This window comes from Bufo gargarizans, unplaced genomic scaffold, assembly GCF_014858855.1.
Source record: "Bufo gargarizans isolate SCDJY-AF-19 unplaced genomic scaffold, ASM1485885v1 original_scaffold_1808_pilon, whole genome shotgun sequence".
Classification (NCBI taxonomy): Eukaryota; Metazoa; Chordata; class Amphibia; order Anura; family Bufonidae; genus Bufo; species Bufo gargarizans.
Window position 1 is genome coordinate 237,130 of NW_025334526.1, and position 16,132 is coordinate 253,261.

Genomic DNA, 16,132 nt, shown 5'->3' on the forward strand with positions numbered 1-16,132 from the left:
GGACACTGTTATGGGGTCTCTGTGGAGGACACTGTTATGGGGTCTCTGTGGAGGACACTGTTATGGGGGGATCTGTGGAGGACACTGTTATGGGGGGTCTCTGTGGAGGACACTGTTATGGGGGATCTGTGGAGGACACTGTTATGGGGGTCTCTGTGGAGGACACTGTTATGGGGGATCTGTGGAGGACACTGTTATGGGGGATCTGTGGAGGACACTGTTATGGGGGGTCTCTGTGGAGGACACTGTTATGGGGGGGTCTCTGTGGAGGACACTGTTATGGGGGGGTCTCTGTGGAGGACACTGTTATGGGGGGGTCTCTGTGGAGGACACTGTTATGGTGGGTCTCTGTGGAGGACACATTGACATAAGCAATTTCTTATTTCCCTCCTTTACAGATCACGTGTTCTGGGCGGGAGGAGCCTGTGTGTGTCGGTCGCTGGACTGGAGGAGGGTACTGGCTGTGGTCGGAACCAATCACTGCCGGGCAGAAGTTGATGTTCCTTTGTTCCTGGAGGGACGACATTAGAAGAAACACAACCCGGAAGTGTCTCGTATTTTCTCGAGAAGCAGGGAAGCCGTGTGGAGGATGGGAGTGCTTGTCAGTTGCCGGGTGGAATGAGGTATGGAGGGGGTTTGTCGGTATGAGTTGCGGTGGGGGAGGGGTATAATGACGTCCAGTATAGAAACTGCTCCTGTCCCTTCAGAGAATCCCATTTACTTAGTCAAGTCTGTGGGATCCCATTGTTACAAGTCACCCAGCTTTCCCACAGTCCTGAAGGGCGTCCACCCCCAGATATACAGTATGGCATCCCTCTGTCCTGGGAGTGTGTCCTCCTGTACTTGCCATGTGGGAGCTGTAGTAGCAGCCGTCCCGGTCCTGACCCAGCTTTCCCAGGATACTGAGTGCCTGCCCCATTACTGAGCAGCCTGGCCGTTCCGCAGTCTGGGAGAGTAGGGTGACATTAGTGGGAGCTGTGGGAAACATTGGACATCACCCAGCTTTCCCAGGATACTGAGTGCCTGCCCCATTACTGAGCAGCCTGGCCGTTCCGCAGTCTGGGAGAGCAGGGTGATGATAGTGGGAGCTGTGGGACACATTGGGCATCACCCAGCTTTCCCAGGATACTGAGTGCCTGCCCCATTACTGAGCAGCCTGGCCGTTCCGCAGTCTGGGAGAGTAGGGTGACATTAGTGGGAGCTGTGGGAAACATTGGACATCACCCAGCTTTCCCAGGATACTGAGTGCCTGCCCCATTACTGAGCAGCCTGGCCGTTCCACAGTCTGGGAGAGCAGGGTGATGATAGTGGGAGCTGTGGGACACATTGGACATCACCCAGCTTTCCCAGAGTCCTCTCAGTATTAGTAGACCCAGGAAAGCTGGGTGACGTGTCCTGACAGAAGATGATGACGCACTGTCCTGACCTAACGCAGCGTCTGCCCAGCCGCTCGTTCCAGCGCTCCATCTGCCTTCTCTCCGTGAGTTTTACATGTTCAGTGTGGTTTTTGCTTTGGATTCCCTCTTGATTCTGCCAAGACATCCGCATTGTGCTCGTTCACTTACTGACAGCAAGCAGAGATGTTAGAATTGAAATCCAATTCTATTAGAAGGTTGTCTGATGTCTGTGGGACATGTCAGCCTCTACAATCTATGCCTCAAGTTTGCTGACAGCAAGCAGAGGTGGTGAGGAATGAAAGCACCCTGGGGCAGGTTCTCGGTGTGACGATGGGGCGCCGGCTGGACGCAGTTTACACCACCTCTCTGCACCATATATCTGATCACTGGGCAAGTGAAAAGGGAGCAGGGGCAACATCAGCCGGGCAGATCTACCTGTCAGGAGCCCAGGAAAGCTGAGTGACCCACACCTCATTACTGCGCTCACAGGGTGGTCCTTCTGCTTAGCTGGATGTTTTATGACTCAAGGACGACTCAATGACAAGGAATGTCAGCAAAAGAGACGAGAGGATTCTTCCTGTACTGGGCGGTTTATGTCTACTACTACTGGAAACTCTGCGCTCAGCTCTCTGGTGACCTCACCGAGGTGTGCAGCACAACATCATGTCACTGTATGTGTAAGCCAGCAGAATAGTGAGTGCAGCTCTGAAGTATAATACAGGATGTAACTCAGGATCAGTACAGGATAAGTAATGTATGTACACAGTGACTGCACCAGCAGAATAGTGAGTGCAGCTCTGGAGTATAATACAGGATGTGACTCAGGATCAGTACAGGATAAGTAATGTATGTACACAGTGACTGCACCAGCAGAATAGTGAGTGCAGCTCTGGAGTATAGTACAGGATGTAACTCAGGATCAGTACAGGATAAGTAATGTATGTACACAGGGACTGCACCAGCAGAATAGTGAGTGCAGCTCTGGAGTATAATACAGGATGTAACTCAGGATCAGTACAGGATAAGTAATGTATGTACACAGTGACTGCACCAGCAGAATAGTGAGTGCAGCTCTGGAGTATAATACAGGATGTAATTCAGGAACCGTACAGGATAAGTAATGTATGTACACAGTGACTGCACCAGCAGAATAGTGAGTGCAGCTCTGGAGTATAATACAGGATGTAACTCAGGATCAGTACAGGGTAAGTAATGTATGTACACAGTGACTGCACCAGCAGAATAGTGAGTACAGCTCTGGAGTTTAATACAGGATGTAACTCAGGATCAGTACAGGATAAGTAATGTATGTACACAGTGACTGCACCAGCAGAATAGTGAGTGCAGCTCTGGAGTATAATACAGGATGTAACTCAGGATCAGTACAGGATAAGTAATGTATGTACACAGTGACTGCACCAGCAGAATAGTGAGTGCAGCTCTGGAGTATAATACAGGATAAGTAATGTAATGTATGTACATAGTGACTGCACCAGCAGAATAGTGAGTGCAGCTCTAGAGTATATAATACAGGATAAGTACTATATACACACAGTTAGCTGTAAGTAATGCTCTTTCTATACGTCACGTCCCCCGTGTGCAGCTTACTCTCTATACACAGTGAAGGCCCCGTACACACTAGTGTATTGTCAGCTGACGGTGTAATGTGAGTGGGACGCCCCCGACCCTTCCCTGACAGATGATGTTGGGGGAGAGGATTATTGGGTTGTGTCAGTATTTTTTCTCAATCTTTCTCCCCACTGAATACACATGTAGTCCAGCTGAGCCCAGCATGTACACTATGTGTATGGGGGGGGGCAGCTATAGAATGTGTATGTCCGCCCTTACACAGGGAATGCAATCCCTCAATGATAAGATCCCTGTGCAGCCGGAGAAAGAAATCTGAGATCTAAAGCAAAACTATATATCCGTCTGCCCAGCTCCTCCTGACAGGTTTTCTATTCCGGTTTTAAAATGTTCTCCCCTATCCACCTGATATGGGATGGCTCCTAGATTGGTGGGTGTCCGACTGCCGGGACCTCGGTACATACAATGTGAATAGGGCGCTCCATTCATGCTGGGCACGTCAGCACCTATTTCCCATAGAGAATGAATGTCAGGACACCTGCTCGACCAGGCACTCTTCATTTTGCGGTGATTCGTGGAGGGTTCCAGCAATCGGACATCTGTTGATTTTTCTAGTTAACCCCTAGTCTATGATGGGGAATAAGTCTTATAACTGGAGTAACCCATTAAGATCCTTTACAAATGTCTGACCTGGGGAACTCAAACGTCTCCTGTTTTTTCTGCTGCAGGTGGGACGCTCGCTCCGAGAAGTATGGGCGCGCAGTGTGGTGATCTGAGGACGGCAGGCAGCGGGCGGCATTTCTCGGACTAGAAGTCTCTACCTCAAGAAACCATGGCTAAACTGGACTGGATTGTCAGTTTTGAGACTTTGAGGGATCTGAAGAGACTGTGTCACTGGGGGCCCCTCATCGCCCTCGGGGTCATTATAATCTGCTCCATTGTGGCTGTCCTGGATTCTATCCTCTGGTATTGGCCCCTCGATTCCCCGGGCGGCAGTCTTAATTTTCTCACGCTCATTAACTGGACTGTTATGATTCTTTACAATTACTTCAATGCAATGTTCATCGGCCCCGGGTTTGTTCCTCTGGGGTGGAAACCGGTAAGTAAAATTTACTGATGTGACTTCCATCGGCCGCTGCTCGCCAAGGCCTTTGTGTCGTCTGCTCAGCGGCGGTTTCCTTGCTCTGATATTCGGCACATTAGAGGCCGTTCTCGGCCTCCACTTACTCATCTGTCCCACACGGCTGCCGTCTTCCTCTTCCTAGTAGCCCAAAATGGTGTAACCTGTAGTTTCTGGGCTCCAATGCAAGATCTGTAATGGGGCCCCTAATAAGGGCCAGCTGCTGCCGTCTGTGCTGGTTGGAAGTAAAATAATAATTTACATGATATAATCAAATTATAATAATTCTATAGCCACAATAAAGCCGTCAGCTAAGTCTCCTCACCTCTATATACATGCAAAATGGGCATGGCCGAGGGTCTTCTCAGTAGGAAGGGGAGCAGCTGCCAGGCCCCTCTCTTCCTCCTCCACCTCTCGGACCCTCGTCTCCTCCTCCCTCCTCTCGGACCCTCGTCTCCTCTGCCTCTCTAACCCTGGTCTCTCTCTTCTGTTCCCCACCAGGTCCCTTTACTGGACACTGGGCAACCTGCTGTCATAAAACTCTATCTAATAGGCTTCTGTGTCCATGTAGAGAGCGGCAGATTGTACCGGACACTATAAAAACCAGTAAACGGGACATATGAACCAGAGCAGAACTCTGTCTATAGGGCACGGCCACAAGCAGCAGGGACCCCAGCCGGACCCCGCTAACAATAGGCAGAAGGACGCCTGTAGTATACGTGCGAGAGGCGGCTGCAGAGGCGCTGAGCTTGTGGTGTCAGAGAGGGGCTGATTAATGGAGCCGGGGGCAAGGGGCCCAAGAATAGAAGTAATGGGGTGGGATTCTGTGTGAGGCATACAATAAATGGGAAAGACCCCATAACTCCTTTACAGTAAGGGTAGGGCGTGTTCCCATGGAATGTATAAGTGGTAAAATGCACGATGAATCCTCACGAGTTACTGGAGATTTGTCGCAGTTTTGTAAATGAGTCCTCGCCCTCAGTTTTCTGATGTTGCCTCGTTACGGATTTAAGGGATTAGACTCTAAGCTCAAAAGAAAACCTGTTATTGTCAAAGCAGATTACTACTCCCTCCTCGTTACTGAGGCTCCTCCCCCATATTTAGGCTCCACCCATTACTTTATATGCGTCAGCTTCCGGCTATTCACAGTTTTCACTCTGTAGGTTTAGTTCTTTGTAATTCGGTCTTCTATGATTCCATTACAGCAATCAGCTCCCCCTACAATTGCCACAGTAGATTATTGAAATAAGCAGAGCTGCAGTGTAAAGCATGGGAAAGAGACAGAGGTGGATTTTAGATTACCTTGGACTTCAACAGATAATATAGATAAACTAGAGGCATTGATCGTAGATCTAACCTAATGGAGAAGAGTTGCAGTGTGGAGCATAGAGGACAAGGCAACAACCTGAGCACCTGCCGACAGCAAGTGAAGTTCAGACCATTTAAGGGGTATTCCCATCTTGGACATTTGTGGGCATATCGCTCGCCATGCATCTGCCGCCGCCCTCAATTCATTTTTAGGGGAGTGCTGGATCGGCTACGTCCATAAGCCCCATAGAAGTGAATGGAGCGGCGGCTGCGCTTGTGCAGTGCGCTTCCCATTAATTTCAGAGGGACTTCTGATCCCCATAGAAATTAATGGAGGGCGGCCGCACATGCACAGTGGGTCCACCATTACCTTGTGGGCTCCATTCTAAGTATAGGCGGGGGTCCCAGAGGTAAGGCAATCTGTCGCCCTGATTATTATCAGCAGTGATACGTGAGCAGTTCTGCAGATAAGGAGTCCAGACCTCGATTCCCAGCGCTCCGAGCTGCTGTGCGTGTGCAGAGGAGTCCGTCCGTTATGCTAGCACAGTATCCTGGACCGCGTATTTCAGTGCAGCTTTGAATGATGACAGCGGGGGCAGAAGGAAAATAAAAAATGGTCTCCTTCTCTGCAGGACTGCGCATGTATGACTGTAGATAATGGTCCGGAATCAGCGTGGCTGCACAAAAACGCACATAAATCTGCACTATCGTGGCCCCTTCAGACAGCTGACTGGTGGGGGCCCCTCTGATGGCTCATCCGGAGAGCAGGCAATTAATATCCCGGGCCTGCGCTGTGGACGCCGCTCTCTAGTACCGCGGTGCTCTCAGGGCTCAGTAGCGCCACCCACAGGAATCAAAGCCTCCAACAGCTACAAGTTATGAGAATTTAGAAATTTTTATTTTTCTTATCTGTCCTCACGAGGTTAAAATACAATGGCTTTATGGTATTTCTTCGCCCTCTGAAAAGTCTAACGTGTTTGTTCCATGTGTCTGAAGGAGAACGCCCAGGACTGCAGGTTTCTTCAGTATTGCAAGGTGTGCGAGGGGTACAAAGCGCCGCGCTCCCACCACTGCCGCAAGTGCAACAGGTAGTAGCACGGGGGACGGGGGGCCCCGGGGACACGCAGCCTGCACTCAGCTCTAGTCAGTTGTTGATTTCTTGTGTATCAGATGCGTGATGAAGATGGATCACCACTGCCCGTGGATCAATAACTGCTGCGGCCACCGCAATCACTCCTCCTTCACGCTGTTCCTGCTGCTGGCGCCCCTCGGATGCATCCACGCTTCCTACGTCTTCATCATGACCATGTACACACAGATGTACAACAGGGTGAGTCCGGGCCCGTGCCACCTCACAGCTCTCACATTCTCTTTGCAGTGGCTGTGGCCCTTGAATTGCTCCTATAATCTGTGTGGGGCCCAGTCTTAAAGGGGTCCTCTCACTTCAGCATTTATTATGTAGAGAAAGTTAATACAAACCACTTACTACTGTATTGTTATTCTCCATATTGCTGTATTCATTTTTCCATCACATTATACACTGCTCGTTTCCATGGTTATGACCACTCAACAATCCACCTGCGGTGGTCGTGCTTGCACACTAGGAAAAAGCACCGGCCTTTCTGGAGGCCGGGAGCGTGGGAGCTCTCATGAGCTGGTGCTTCTTCCTATAGTGTGCAAGCACGACCACCACTGCTGGATTCTAGGGTGGTCATAACCATGGAAACAAGCCGTGTATAATGTGATGGAAAAATGAATCCAGCCAGCAAAGGAAGCAACATGGAGAATCACAATACATTAGTAAGTGCTTTGTATTAACTTTCTCTACATGATAAATGCTATTTGCTGAAATGAGAGGACCCCTTTAAACCTTGTCATTTCCTTATTCTTTTAGGTCTCATTTGGGTGGAATTCGGTGAAGATCGACATGAGCATGGCGCGGCGGGAGCCGGCTCCCATCGTCCCCTTTGGTATTTCTGCCTTTGCCGTTACCCTGTTTGCCTTAGGACTGGCCCTCGGCACGACGATCGCTGTGGGGATGCTCTTCTGCATTCAGGTGCGTTGCCGGTTCGCGCTGGTTTCCCGTATAAACTGCGTATTATTTAATGGTCGTGTAATGCCCTGAGACCCATAAACATAAGGGCAAAGTCGAACAGTCCTTCCGATTTTTCTTATTCTGAGGCTGAAAACCAATAAACTGCTGTTTTAACCCCTTCCTGCACCATACATTTACGACACTGGCGAGTGGTAGTTCCCTCGACGGCACTGTACAGCGCAGGAGCTGAGCCTTCCTTATAGCTTCACATTCATTGCATATGTTAGGCCCCCGGCTGCCATGGCAATCCATCGGGATCCCACAATGACATTGCAGACCACCAGTGGCCTTAGAGAGGCAGCCCCTGCCTCACTGTAAAACCACCTGTGGCATCTAATGATTGGAATTGGCTCTGATCCTGGCTGTCGCAGTAGGGTCACGCCATCACTGCACCGTACACGTGCACCACTGTGTGCAAACTACTACCTTACACCATACGCCACATTGCAGGAAAGGGTTAAACAGCAGTTAATGGGTTTTCTTTAAGAAGCCGAACTATGGCAGAAATGTTTTACTACATCTTGATATATATTTTGCTTTGATTCCTCACAATTTATTATTCTCTGCTTGCTGTCAGTGAATTGGAGCATTCTTGTTTTAAAGACAGAAAACTTAGTCTAGACAGGGCTCAACAGACGTTGTGAAACTGCAACTCCCAGCGTGCTCCATTGACTTCTATGAGCGTTCTAAGAACGGCCAAGCGGGTGTGCATGCTGGGAGTTGTAGGTTTCACCAGAGCTCAAGCCAAAGGTTCCAGATCCCTGGTCTAGACCTTATCCTTCTTACAGCTGAGGGTTTGTTACAGTAGCATCCAGTATAGACAATCCCCTTCTTTTTTTTATTTTTTCTTTTTTTTATTTTTTTTATTTTTTTCAGCGTGGACTCAAGACTGATATACTTTACCTCCACTGATACATTGTAACAAACAGAGACTTATCCTGCTGATGTGGTTAGCTTATAGAGCATTGTCAAGACTGGATATAATTGTAACAAACCCTCAGCTGTGATATGTATTGGGTCTGCATGTGTTTTCAGCCTCGGGTGTTCACATTCAATGCCAGCAATCAGAAATCCTGAAAGTGTTGATGACTTGATGCACAAAGCTTATTAGAATGTTGCAGGAGTTTTCATCACACAAGGATTAAAGAGGTTATCCTAGACTAAAAAATGTCCCCTATAGGCCGGAATCTACTTGCCTCGCTCCCTTGTCCACCGCCACTGCTGCTTCTCCCCGTGCGCAGGGGGGGTCAGGCGGGGACAGGGACGAGCCTCGCTAGTGTCACCCGCGATGCTAGGGAAGCTCGTCTCTGTCCTCGCCGCCCATTGGCTGCTCCCGTCCCCCGACACCGGATGTCTTCATCCACGCACGGGGAGAAGAGGCAGTGGCGGTGCGGGGACCATGAGTGGCGCGGGGAGCCAGGTATATTCAGTGTGAGGGGTCCGGGCATATGGGGGACATTTTTCAGTGTCGGATAACGCCTTTAAAGAGGTTACCCAAAGGTATGAGGAGGAACCATTACTTGCGTCATAATACGCCCTCCCGCTGCAGCCCCGGTGGTCCTGCACGGTCCTTGTTTGCCTTCCTACAGTAATGATGCGTCGTATATCCATGTGACTGCTGCAGCCAATCGCAGCGGTCTAGTGCCATCCACGCAAGCATCGTCGCTGAGGCCACTGCAAGAAAATAAGCCAAGGTCGGCAGGACCACCGGAGCCCTGGCGCTGGAGCGATGAGTAACAATTTGTCTTATTTTCTGCAGCTAGTTCAACTTTTTGAACGCTCAGACAATCCCTTTAAGCATTCTGTAGATACGAATGGCACAACCCTTTAAATTCGTACATCGTTGGTGGTTTGTTTCATCAGATGAATGACAATCCAGCGATGCGCGTTGTGGCTTCCCTCTGTACACAGTCGTCTGGCCCCGCGGCTCTGATAAATGCACCTTTTCTGTTGTTTAAACCGTCCACACAATAGCAGAACAAAGCCCGTCCCATCAGATCTCATTACCGCGAGCGCCGCCGCCGCCATGCACCTTGTGCCGTCTTCTGCTCGGCCATTGATGCCTTCATTATGGAGTAATTGATTTCACTCAGGCAGTTAAATGACATACAAAAGAGAGGAGCCCACGCTGAGAAGATCACGCGCGTCCCTCACAAAGCCCCCCCACGCACACTGGAGGCACGGCGCTCGCCCGGGGGCGCATTGTGCAGCAGCCGCTGATTGACGACCGATCAAAACACTCATTGTACCGCCAAATGAAAAATAAAATGCCGCCGCTCGCTGCACGGCCATCATTCTGATGCATTATGTATTGTGTGCTTCCAGATGAAAGTGATCCTGAGGAATAAAACCTCCATTGAATCGTGGATCGAAGAGAAGGTAAGTCCGTCATTAACACGCTGCCCCCCCCCCCCCCAACAATGGCTCCCATGGCGAGGACGCCGAGAACAATGGCCGATCGTATTAATGCTGCTGTCGACATCCGGCTGAATAGTTCTTGGTTTTGCAACTTTTTATTTGTGTGGCAGGGTTTAAGGGGTTAATGCCGGTCCTAAAGCGCCAGGACGCTCTCATATGTCCGCGCTTTATGGCGTCATTGGCATCGTGTATTATACTGTGGACATTAGCTCTTGCCGCAATAACAAGGTGTCTGCCCCCCTTTTATATGCTGCAGCGTCGTATTTTTCTCATGCGGATTATAATCGGATTTCTGCGCCGAGCTTGTAGTTCTACACAGTAGTCACTCTGGATAAGCAGATCTGCAGTGTAAAGCATGGGAGAGGGACATTGCAGCAACCAAAGGCAGGAGGATATTTCGGGCACCAACAGACCATGCTGCTATAGAGTGACTGATCATAGCTGTGCACTGATGGAGCAGAGCTGCAGTGTAAAGTACGGGGGGTAGTCACAGCCATTGAGGAAATGGGAGCAGCTGAGATATATGGCAGCAGCAGAGCAGGGTGTGGACCCAGTCATCATAAGGAGCATTTGCCTGCAGGTGCCCTGTTGCCACTTATGCTTTTGGGCCGGGGCTGATCAGTGACTTAATTTGCGCAGCCAAAAAATATGCACAATATTTCTAACTCTTGGTTTTGCATTGAAGTCACATGACTAATTTACGGTGCAATTTAGAATTTGACCCCCGTTGGGCAACAATAAAAAGAATCCCTGACACGACGCAAGCGATTCGCAGAGCCACGTGTTATATGATCAGCAGAATAATCTGGTGTTAATAGGACCCGAGTTATAAAACCTCAAAGATCTATAAAATGATGTGAATGCGGAAACTCATCTGATAGTCCAGAAATCCTGGTACCAAATCTGGAGAGTAGGAAGAACAGAGCTGTGGTTAGTGGTAGATGATACGTCAGTGGTTAGCGGTAGGTCTATGGTTAATAGTAGATGATAAGTCTGTGGTTAGCGGTATGTCTGTGGTTAGTAGTTAGTAATACACCTGTGGTTAGCGGTAGATGATACGCCTGTGGTTAGCGGTAGGTCTGTGGTTAGTAGTTAGTAATACACCTGTGGTTAGCGGTAGATGAAACGCCTGTGGTTAGTGGTATGTCTGTGGTTAGTAGTTAGTATCACGCCTGTGGTTAGTGGTATGTCTGTGGTTAGTAGTTAGTATCACGCCTGTGGTTAGCGGTAGATGATACGCCTGTGGTTAGTGGTATGTCTGTGGTTAGTAGTTAGTATCACGCCTGTGGTTAGTGGTATGTCTGTGGTTAGTATCACGCCTGTGGTTAGTGGTATGTCTGTGGTTAGTAGTTAGTATCACGCCTGTGGTTAGCGGTAGATGATACGCCTGTGGTTAGCGGTATGTCTGTGGTTAGCGGTATGTCTGTGGTTAGCGGTAGATGATACGCCTGTGGTTAGCGGTAGATGATACGCCTGTGGTTAGCGGTATGTCTGTGGTTAGCGGTATGTCTGTGGTTAGCGGTAGATGATACGCCTGTGGTTAGCGGTAGATGATACGCCTGTGGTTAGCGGTATGTCTGTGGTTGGTAGTAAGTTATTAATACACCTGTAGTTAGCGGTACACTTATAGTTAATAGTAGTATGTTAATAACACGTCTGTAGTTAGCAGTATGTCTGGTTAGTGGCACACCTATGGTTAGTGGTAAGTTAGTAATACGCCTTTAGTTAGTGGTACGCCTGGGTTAGCGGCACAGTAATGTTAGACTTGCCCCTTTCTATAGTCGGGCGCCTACAGACGTGTGTTCATACGTTTTATATACTGAACCTCTGGCGCCTCTCGGGCCCCGCTCCACCAGATTAAAGGAATTGTCCTGTGTTGGATAAAAGCTGCAGCAGGATTCCTGTATGCGAATGAATGAGGTATTTTTCTCCAGCATCAGGGTGGTTCACACATCCCATCTGCTCTTGTGGAGTTTCCATCCATATTTATGAGCGGACAATCCACAGTCTCTTACAGCAGAAGTAAAGTGAAGGTAATCGGTGCAGAAATCGACATTTTGCATCCACGGCACGTCGTCTGTTCTTTGCGTGCGTAAGGTAAAGTCCACGGTATAATCTGCGTACACTGCGCCATTTAACGATCACCCCCTCTACTTCCAGGCCAAGGACCGCATTCAGTACTACCAGACAGGCGAAACCTTCATTTTCCCCTACGACTTGGGCAGCAGGTGGCGCAACTTCCGGCAGGTGTTCACTGGCTCTGGTTCTCCGGAGGGGGACGGGATAGAGTGGCAAGTCCGCGACCGCTGTCATCGGTACACACTGACGGTAAGAACTGGAGGGGAAACCAACTGGACGTGCCAGAAGACATAATGTATATAGCGGGGGGATCGTGACCCCGCGACCTGGAAATGTAAGGGGGCGTTCACATGGTGCAGTCACATTTTGATTTTCACAAAATTGCAGTAAAAAGTGCGAAATTATGGCAATGAATCTTTCTCTCCCCTCCCCCATTGTTCGTCAATTGTATTGGACTCTCAGATAATAATGTTTAACATCAGTGAGGCCAAAACCTGACTGATACACCCTAAAAATGCTTGTAACAGGTTACTAATGTGTTTGCATAGATATTTTTATTAAAGGGGTTTTCTGAGACTTCTCGTGATGAGCTATCCTCAGTATCTGATCCGTGGGGTTCCGACACCTGGGACCCCCGCCACTCAGATGTTTGAGAAGGCACCGGCCCTCGCCGCAGCGCTGCGACCTTCTCTAGGCCATGCCATGTCACATTCATCTGTCACTTGCCTAGGCGTACCTCAACCCTATTGAAGTGACTGTGGCTGAGCTGTGACACCGAGCGCAGACGTTATACTGTGTACAACGTTATGCTTGATGAGCAGCGAGAAGCCCCGCGGCGCTTGTGCCTTCTCAAATAGTTTATTTCTATGGGATTGACGCTACTCTGCTATCCTTACCGCGACACATGTTGTGCGACCAGTGTCGCCATACCCTAAATGTCTCGGAAAACCCCTTTAAAGCTAGGTGACCCTGTTGTCTGCAGTCACCACTAGGGGGCGCTCTCTACAGAGAGTAGTAGATCCGTCTTCAGTGAACTCCCCTAGTGGTGGCGTCTCGTTAGAGGTTCGCTGTCTTGTGTTGGCAGATCTCTGACTTCTTGTAATTACTTCTTATACGTATTCTTTTCTCAGGTGGAGCAGCTGAAGCAGAAAGCAGACAAGCGCGTGCGCAGTGTAAGTACGGATAGGTCTTCCTAAATCTTGGGCCTGATATTCAGGTCTGCTCATGCAGAAGTAAATGGCAGTCTGTAGAGGGGGGCATCTGTTGGGGTATGTTGTTAAAGGGACGGACTTCTTTGGACCTCTTGAGGTCATGGAGGGGGTCCAGCTGATGCGTAAAAGCAGCCTTCATGTTTGACAGGAGGGGCTCTTATGGGTGTAAATTCATTGTGTCCCCCATCTAGGTGAGGTACAGAGCGGTGGAGGACTACAGCGGCGCCTGCTGTCCCGTTACCAAAGGCATCCGCACCTTCTTTACTACACCTTGCACTGAGGAGCCGCGGATGAAGCTGCACAAAGGAGACCTCGTCTTAGCTACCCGAGGCCTGAAGTAAGTACCTCTGCCACCTCCACCATCTGCACCGGTCCCTGGGCGAGCGGGAATACAGTAAATGCTGGCTCTGTCTTGCAGGCAATGGATGTACGGAGACAAGATAATCGAGGGCGATCTCCCTCCAGGTAAGTGGAATCCACATATCATATAGAGCAGCCTTGATTGCATTGTACAGCTATTAAATTACATCATCCCTCATACTCCAGTCACATCCAGAGCTGCATTTTCCTACCTGAGGCTGCAAAATGTCACAGTTTATGTCCTGCACCAGAGCTAACTCAGCCAGCAGGGGGCGACAGTAATTTCATAATCTAGGAATGTTATCACTTCAGTCACTCGCAATGCAGGGCACCGGAGTGAATTGTATTACGGGAGATCAACTCAGCTGCAGATTTGGATGTGACTGGAGAAGATCATCTGATTTTACTTTATATATTTTTTCCCCCCCTCAGATGGAATCCGAATTAGGGGCTGGTTCCCCCGAAGATGTGTGGCGAAGTACGTGTCCGATTCAGGTTCCGACCAGTCAGATGATGAGAAGAAGACCAGATAGCAAAAACTAGGCATTGCTAGTTATCACAGATCTTAAAGGGGAGCTATCGAGACATTACTAGCTGCAGTTACAGACCCATTCATAAATGTAACCTACCTCTTCCATAACCATACTGTGTCTTCAGACTATAAGTGCACCCACATAGTGTTGTCTTGGGGTTCATACCCCTCCTGTATTGCTCCCCACAGCCAGCCTATGTGGGATGTCATCCTCATGATGTACAGACTGGCGGGACGCGGTGCGCCGGTTAATCAGCATTTCGTAGAACGTTCTGCAGCTTTAGAATATATTTTGTGTTTCCGTTCCGCACCATTTTCAAGATCCCTGCTTGCTGTCAGTAAATGGGAATAATCTTGTTTACACCTAGAAGCTTGGAATAAAACTTTCCCCTTTTATAGATCTGCAGACACACAGCTGATGTCTTGTTACAATGTGTCAATTTAGACAATCCTCTATGGGAAGCGTCAACAGCCAAGCGTTAAATGTCGTAAAACCTCCATAGGATTGAGTTGGGCATGCTGGGAGGAGTAGTCTGACACCAGCTGGAGGTTGCTGACCCAGGCTCCGTAGGGTTCTTCAGGCCTGCACAGTGACACACGCCATAGGCTTATAATGCAGCATCAGCATCCAGTTTCTGCTGGAATCTAATGGAAATAAATCCTCTGACGTCACAGCGGTATCATAAAAGTCTGTGGCGGCTGTATCACGGCTCTTCACCACGCGGAGGAAGTGCACGCCTACTGAGACCGTACTCTGATACAATGTAGCAAACCTTCAGAACATGACATTCCAATACTGCACTGTTTTTAAATAAATATATTGTTAGAAAGTGACCTATAGGTTAAGTCAACTTTTTATGTTGATCAAAATTTATATTAAAATCTAAAATCTTAGGTTTCTTTTTTGCACATAATAGGGTTCTAGGGAGATCACTTCTCTGCATTCATGTCCTTATCATCACAGGCAGGATTACAATGACGGGTAACACCTCTACATACAACAAGTTGTGAAGCTGTGTAAATAAATGTGAATAAAAACAGAATACAATAATTTACAGGTCTCGTAGAGCCGTATTTTATTCACATCGGATGATGAAAGTGAGACATTTTACTATTTCATGGGGAAAAAATTATCTAATGTAGAACTCAAAAGCACATCGCAAAGTTATTAAAAGTAAACGGTGCTAATAAAGACACAGCGGAAGGAACAACTTACTACTAAGTCTCGTGGCTGGATATAAAAAGAGCATAGCTGGGCAGAGGGTCACCCGTCTACGAAATGATGCATCTAAAAATTGTGGAAAAATGTTTAGAAAAAAAACTTCCTCAACGTAAAATTGTGAATACGTTGAATTTCCCACCATCTACAGGACATGATATCAAAAGATTCAGCGAATGTGGAGAAGTCCAGTCCAGGGATCGCCGTCTGTGAACACAGTTCGCTGTGCAATCGTCAAACGCAGGTTAAAGCTGAATCGTGCGAAGAAGAAGCCGTACGTCCCCACGATCCAGACAAGCCGCCGTCTCCTCTGGGACAAAGCTCACTTTAAAAGGGACTGAGGCAAAATCGAGAACTTTTGTGGTCAGATGAATGCATTCAAAATTATTTTTTGGAAACCACTGATGCCGTGTCCTGTGGATTGAAGAGGAGAGGGACCACCCAGCTTGTTATCAGCGCACAGTCCAAATGCCTGCATCTCTGATGGTTGCGTTAGTGCCTATGGCGTGGGCAGCTTTCTGTGCTCCCATCCTGACAACGTCTCTTTCAGGGAAGGCCTTGCATATGTCTGCAGGACTGTGCTAAACCATGTACTGCATCCATCACAACTGCAGGAAGGGCCCGGGTGCAGATCTGGCCGCCTGCACTCCAGACCTTTCTTCAACAGAAAAGATTTGATGCATCACAAGAGCAAAAAATCTGGCAAAGATGACGCAGAATCCTGAGCCGCTAGAATCCTACATCAGACAAGAATGGGACAATGTTCCTCTTCCAAAACTCCAGCAATTGGTCTCCTCACTTCCGAG

At 48.7% G+C, this 16,132-nt stretch overlaps 1 protein-coding gene across 1 annotated transcript; it reads left to right on the top strand.

Annotated features, from left to right (window-relative positions):
- The first annotated feature begins 520 nt into the window (after nt 1-520).
- Nucleotides 521-15,158, top strand: ZDHHC6 (zinc finger DHHC-type palmitoyltransferase 6). Its single transcript, XM_044274544.1, has 11 exons — nt 521-623; nt 3,713-4,083; nt 6,409-6,500; nt 6,583-6,742; nt 7,307-7,468; nt 9,833-9,886; nt 12,086-12,253; nt 13,135-13,176; nt 13,407-13,552; nt 13,634-13,680; nt 14,008-15,158. The coding sequence occupies exons 2-11, from the start codon at nt 3,817-3,819 to the stop codon at nt 14,106-14,108; spliced, it is 1,239 nt and encodes a 412-aa protein (XP_044130479.1). The 5' UTR covers nt 521-623; nt 3,713-3,816; the 3' UTR covers nt 14,109-15,158.
- Nucleotides 15,159-16,132: the final 974 nt, after the last annotated feature.

Excerpts from the sequence above, each read along its gene's own strand:
- ZDHHC6 (XM_044274544.1), top strand. The coding sequence starts at position 3,817 with ATGGCTAAACTGGACTGGATTGTCAGTTTTGAGACTTTGAGGGATCTG. Across the intron at positions 7,469-9,832 it reads GGATGCTCTTCTGCATTCAG|ATGAAAGTGATCCTGAGGAA; the intron begins GTGCGTTGCCGG and ends GTGTGCTTCCAG. Across the intron at positions 13,681-14,007 it reads CGAGGGCGATCTCCCTCCAG|ATGGAATCCGAATTAGGGGC; the intron begins GTAAGTGGAATC and ends TCCCCCCCTCAG.